At 45.0% G+C, this 6270-nt stretch overlaps 1 protein-coding gene across 1 annotated transcript in view; it reads left to right on the forward strand.

Moving 5' to 3' along the window:
• Positions 1 to 1618: 1618 nt before the first annotated feature.
• LOC107299975 (protein unc-119 homolog A-like) overlaps positions 1619 to 6270 on the forward strand; it is a 5932-nt gene continuing 1280 nt past the window's right edge. The window contains exons 1-2 of the mRNA XM_029286912.1: positions 1619 to 1727; positions 3001 to 3103. Coding sequence (XP_029142745.1) covers positions 1679 to 1727; positions 3001 to 3103 — 152 coding nt within the window. The 5' untranslated portion in view covers positions 1619 to 1678. The remainder of the gene's footprint in view (positions 1728 to 3000; positions 3104 to 6270) is intronic.

Genomic DNA, 6270 nt, shown 5'->3' on the forward strand with positions numbered 1-6270 from the left:
CTGGCATGCCATGGAAACAGAGGTTGCGGATTCCTGTTGAGGAACATAGAATCCTAAGACTGGAAGGGACCTTAGAGGTCCTCTAGTCCAGCCCCCCACTCAAGCAGGAGATCCTACACCATTCTAGACAAATGGCTGTCCAATCTCTTCTTGAAAGCCTCCAGGGATGGAGCAGCACCCACAACTTCTTAACTGGCAGCTCCCTCCAGTTAAGAGAGGGAAAAGTAGATTTTAGGGATGTTGGTGCGTGATTCTCTGTTCTGGCTATGCGATACCCTTCTAATAAAACTATATATCATGGTTTCAGTAGATGAATAGAATAGAATAGAATGGAATGGAATGGAATATGGAAAGTATATGGAAAGGAATAGAATAGAATAGAATAGAATGGAATATGAAAAGTATATGGAAAGGAATAGAATAGAATAGAATAGAATAGAATAGAATAGAGCTGGAAGGGACATTGGAGGTCTTCTAGTCCAGCCCCCGGCTCAAGCAGGAGAACCTATACTATCTCAGACATGTGCCCGTCCAGTCTCTTCTTAGAAACCTCCAGTGATGGAGCACCCACGATTTCTGGTGGCAAGCTGTTCCACTGGTTAATTGTCCTCATTGTTAGGAACTTTCTCCTTAATTCCAGGTTGCTTCTCTCCTTGATCAGTTTCCAACCATTGTTTCTCATCCTTCCCTTTGGTGCTTTGGAGAATAACTTGACCCCCTCTTCTTTGGGTCAGCCCCTCAAATATTGGAATACTGCTATCATCTCTCCCCTGTTTCTTCTTTTCTGTAGACTAGCCAAACCCAAGTCCCGCAGCCGTTCTTCGTACAGTATGTTTTAGTCTCCAGGCTTTTAATCATCTTAGTTGCTCTTCTCTGAATTTTTTTCCAAACGCTCAACATCTTTTTTGTGATACGGTGACCAAACGTAGCTGCAGTATTCCAGGTGTGGCCTCACTGGGGTCTTGAGATGAGACCAGATAAAACAGAACTCAGAGGCTAGAGGCTTCCTCAAAGAACATGTTTATTGATGACAAGGTATCGGCATGATCAAAAGTGAAACCAAGTCTGAAATTCCCTGCAGAGAGTTACACTATTTACAAAGTCAAACTTCCCACCCCAATACTATGCCATGCGCTACGTTTCCCAATCTGACAATTTGAAATGACCTTGGTTCCCACGGGATAGAGAATTATTTAGACATGTGATGGGCTATGGCAGGATCCTCAAACCTGGCCCCTTTAAGACTTGTGGACTTCAACTCCCAGAATTCCCCAGCCAGCTCTGGGAGTTGAAGTCCACAAGTCTTAAAGGAGCCATGTTTGAGGCCCCCTGGACCATAGTATCCAATGGGCGACGGTATCCTGAACCCCCAATGCAGAAGTCTCTTCCAGCTCCTCGGGTTAGGATTGTGGTTTTGTTCCGGCCAGCCTGAAACTTCAAAAGTTTCCGCGTGAGCCCTGGACGCTGCAACCCCTTGTAAATGCCTGCCAGTTGCCCGAATTTTGCTCACGTGACCGTGAGGCTGCTACAACGGACGTAAGTGTGAGGACCGGTCCTAAGCCATTTCTGTTCAGTGCCGCTGAAATTTTGAAGGGCGGCTTTTCCTCCCGCAGATTATTTGTGCACCCCGGAGGAGAACGTTTACAAGATCGACTTCACCCGCTTCAAGATTCGGGATATGGAATCTGGCACGGTCCTCTTTGAGATCACCAAGCCCCCCGCCTCAGGTGAGTGCGCCCCACTTTGCGGCAGGCGGGAGGACCCTGTCTGTGCTCCCCTTCCCCTTTCCTTCCCCCCCCCACAGCCCCCTCCCGGGTTGTTTGCCACGTTTTGATGGCGGCCACTTTCGATCTTCCGCCAGACCCGTTTCAAATTAGAGGCAAATCCACAGTACAGGTAATCCTCGAATTACGAACAAATTGGGGCTAGAATTTGTGTTGCTAAGTGAGACGGGTGTTCAGTGAGTGCTGCCTAATGTTATGGCCCTTTTGGCCCTAGTTGTTAAGTGAATCACACGGTCATTAAGACAATCCAGCTTCTCCTCTAGGCTTTGCGTGTCTGGGGAAGCCACCGATGCTGATCATGTGACCCAGAGACAGTGCAACTGTCACAAGTACATGCCAGTTGCCAAGTGCCCAAATTTTGATCCCGTGACTGTGGGGAGGCTGTGACCGTTGCGAGTGTGAGGATTGGTTATAAGCCACTTTTTCTATAGAATATAGAATAGAATAGAATTACAGGATAGGATAGGATAGAATAGAATAGAATAGAATAGAATAGAATAGAATAGAATAGAATAGAATAGAATAGAATAGAAATAAGGAATAGAATAGTATAGAATAGAATAGAATAAGGAATAGAATAGAATAGAATATAGAATAGAATTCAGAATAGAATTCAGAATGAATAGAATATAGAATAGAATATATAGAATAGAATAGAATAAAAATAAGGAATGGAATAGAATAGAACAGTAAGGAATAGAATAAGGAATAGAATAGAATATAGAAATAGAATATAGAATATAGAATATAGAATATAGAATAGGATTAAAATAAGGAATACAATAGAATATAGAATTGAATTGAATAGAATATAGAATAGATTCTATTCTGTATTCTGTTCTATATTCTATTCAATAGAATATAGAATAGAATATAGAATAGAATATAGAATAGAATAGAATTACAGAATAGAATAGAATTATTGGCTGGGGAATTCTGGGAGTTGAAGTCCACCAGTCTTCAAGTGGCCAAATCCTGTCTTAGGCCCTCACTCAACCCTGCTGGGCTTCCTTCTGGGGGCCGCCAAGACCTGTGCCAGTCCCGTCATGCCAGGGCATCGCCTTTTGCAGGCAGGGTACAGATCCGTCGGGCACAACCCGTCAAGGGCTCCAAGGCCAGGACGGCTTTTGAAAGAAGCCCCGGGTGGGAATGCAGAGTTTGGGCACCACCCAGCCCTCCTGCAACTGGGGTGCTCTATCTTGTCTCCCCCCCCCAGAACGTGAGCGCAGCGAAAAGAAGGAGGCTGACCCGAACGCCGGGCGGTTTGTGCGCTACCAGTTCACGCCGGCGTTTCTACGGTTGCGGCAGGTTGGAGCCACGTAAGTAGTAGTAATAATAATGATGATGATGAATAAAAATGAATAATAAATAATAATGATAATAATAATGATAATAAAAATAATAAATGTAAATAAATGTAATTAATAATAACAAAACAACAAAGCAACAACAATAATAAATGTAAATAATAAATGTTTAATAATATAATAATAATAATAACAACAACAATAATAATAATAATATAGTGGACGTGGCAGTGCCTGGAGACAGCAGAATAGACGAGAAAGAACTGGAGAAGATCACAAAATACAAAGACCTACAAATAGAAATAGAAAGACTATGGCAAAAGCAAGCAAGGGTGGTACCAATAGTCATAGGCGCCTTGGGTGCAATTCCAAAACAACTGGAGCACCACTTGGACACCATCATCGGCATTGACAAATTCGCCATCAGTCAATTGCAAAAGGCGGCCTTACTAGGAACTGCTTCCATCCTGCGACGATATCTGTAATACCATCAAACCTCCACATCTGCCTATCCCAGGTCCTGGGTAAGGACTCGATAGGTAGACAAAAATGCCAAATCCAATCTGAACATCTGGCTGACTGTGCGATGATCAATAATAATAATAATAATAATAATAACAACAACAACAAAACAATAATAATGTTGGAAGGGACCTTGGAGGTCATCTAGTCCAACCCCCTGCGCAGGCAGGAAACCCTATAGCATTTCAGACAAATGGCTGTCCAGTCTCTTCTTCCAGTGTTGAGGCCAGGTTCAATAAATTGTTGTTTTTTTTTATGGCAGAGAAGCATTTTGGCCCCGCCCCAGCCCAGTATTTCGCAAGTGTAGAGCCTCAGAGGTCATCCAGTCCAACCCCCTGCTCAAGCAGGAGATCCTAGACCTTTCCAGGCAAATGGCTGTCCAGCCTCTTCTTGAAAACCTCCAGGGATGAAGCGCCCACCACTTTTCTGTCACGGTGGCCTCCAGGAGTGCCGGACTACAGTTCCTATCATTCCCGGATAGAATCTGTGCACCCCACAATGTGTTTCCGGCTCAGAGGATTCTGGGCCGATGTTTTGTGTGGCTGGCTGGCACCCAGGGATGAATGTCAGGAGAAGGGCTGAGAATTTCCCAGAGTGCTTTGTGGACCTGCTGCCTTCCCAGCTGGCTCAGCTCACCAAAGGGGCCCAATTCCAGCTCTGAGTGCGAGTGTCGCGCAGCTAATCTCTACCAGGGAAGGTCCAGACGGTCTGATCTCCTAGGATGGGATGAGCAAAACTGGCTGGCACCTCTGGGAGGTAATAATAATAATAATAGTAAAGTTGGAAGGGGACCTTAGGGGTCATCTAGTCCAACCCCCTGCTCAGGCAGGAAATCCTATACCATTTCGGACAAATGGCTGTCCAGTCTCTTCTTAAAAACTTCCAGTGTTGGAGCATTCACCGCTTCTGGAGGGAGGTTGTTCCACTGGTTAATTGTTCTCACTGTCAGGAAGTTTCTCCTTAGTTCCAGGTTGCTTCTCTCCTTGATGAGTTTCCATCCATTGCTTCTTGTCCTGCCTTCAGGGGCTTTGGAGAATAGCTTGACTCCCTCTTCTTTGGGGCAGCCCCTGAGATACTGGAAGGCTGCTATCCTGTCCCCCCTCGTCTTTCTCTTCATTAAACTGGACATACCCAATTCCAGCAGCCGTTCCTTGTATGTTTTAGCCTCCAGTCCCCTGATCAAAAATAATAAACCAATCAATAAAAATAAAATGGCTTGTAAAGTTCTGAAGGGGAAGTTTCAGAGCTCCTGCTTCTGTGCTCCTAGCGGGGGGGTGGGGGCTGCTGCAGTCCCTCATGGAGACTCTGGCAGCCTTGGGGGGCCTGGGGGCTCCCTGAAGTTGGGGTGTCTTTGCTCTGCTCTTTTACTAGATCAGTGTTTCTCAACCTTGACAATTTTAAGGCATGTGGACTTCAACTCCCAGAATTCCACAGCCAGCAATGCCTTAAAATTGTCAAGGTTGAGAAACACTGTACTAGATGTTCTGCTGGGTTAGGCAGTTCTGGGACCTCTCCGCCCGACTTGGGGGGCTGCCTGACTGCTTGCGGGAAGGGCTGCCCCCCTGAGCTCTGGACAGGGGCAGCTGGGGGAGGGGCAGCCTGACACCTAATCTGGACCGCCTAAAAACCACCACCACCCCTTCCCCATGTTCCAGGAAGCCCCTTTGAGCACATCCTATCTATCACCATCTAATTTTCTATCAACAATTCTGATAATTATCTCTATATTTGTTTGCGGTTATACCTTTGCTACCTTAAGCTAATAATAATAATAATAATAATAAAGTTGGAAGGGACCATGGAGGTCATCTAGTCCAACCCCCTGCTCAGGGAGGAACCCTACACCATTTCAGACAAATGGCTGTCCAGTCTCTTCTTAAAAACTTCCAGTGTTGGAGCATTCACCGCTTCTGGAGGCAAGGAGTTCCACTGGTTAATTGTTCTCACTGTCAGGAAGTTTCTCCTTAGTTCTAAGTTGCTTCTCTCCTTGATCAGTTTCCATCCGTTGCTTCTCGTCCTGCCTTCAGGGGCTTTGGAGGATAGCTTGACTCCCTCTTCTTTGGGGCAGCCCCTGAGATAATCCTGGCTTGGTGGGAGTTGGGAATAACAACTTTGCTCTTCCTTCCTTCTTTCTTTCCTTCCTTCCTCCCTCCCTCCCTTCTTTTTCTCCCCTCCCTCCTTTGCTTCTTCCCTCCCTCCTTCCCTTATTTCCTTGTTTCCTCTCTCCCTCCCTCTTTCCCTAAACTTTCCTTCCTCCCAAGTTATGTTATAAATAGACGTAAATATGTATGTAAATATATAAATATGTAAATAGTATAAAATGCAATATGTAAATGGTATAAAAGATCAATGACTAGGAAGATATATGGTATATGGTGTAGTATGTATGGCAAAATAACAGCCAGAAAAGTCACACTGTGTTCAACCTGTTTTTAAATGTTTACTTAATAAAAACTATAATAATAATAAAAAAAACTTTCCTTCCTCCCTTCTTCCTTCTTTTTTCCTTCCTCCCTCCCTCCCTCCTTCCTTCCTTCCTTCCTCCCTTCTTCCTTCTTCCTTCCTTCCTTCCTTCCTTCCTCCCTTCTTCCTTCCTTCCTTCCTTCCTTCCTCCCTTCTTCCTTCTTCCTTCTTCCTTCCTTCCTTCCTTCCTTCCT

Source organism: Protobothrops mucrosquamatus, unplaced genomic scaffold (genome assembly GCF_001527695.2).
Source record: "Protobothrops mucrosquamatus isolate PMUCROS unplaced genomic scaffold, P.Mucros_1.0 scaffold5852, whole genome shotgun sequence".
NCBI classification, from domain to species: Eukaryota; Metazoa; Chordata; class Lepidosauria; order Squamata; family Viperidae; genus Protobothrops; species Protobothrops mucrosquamatus.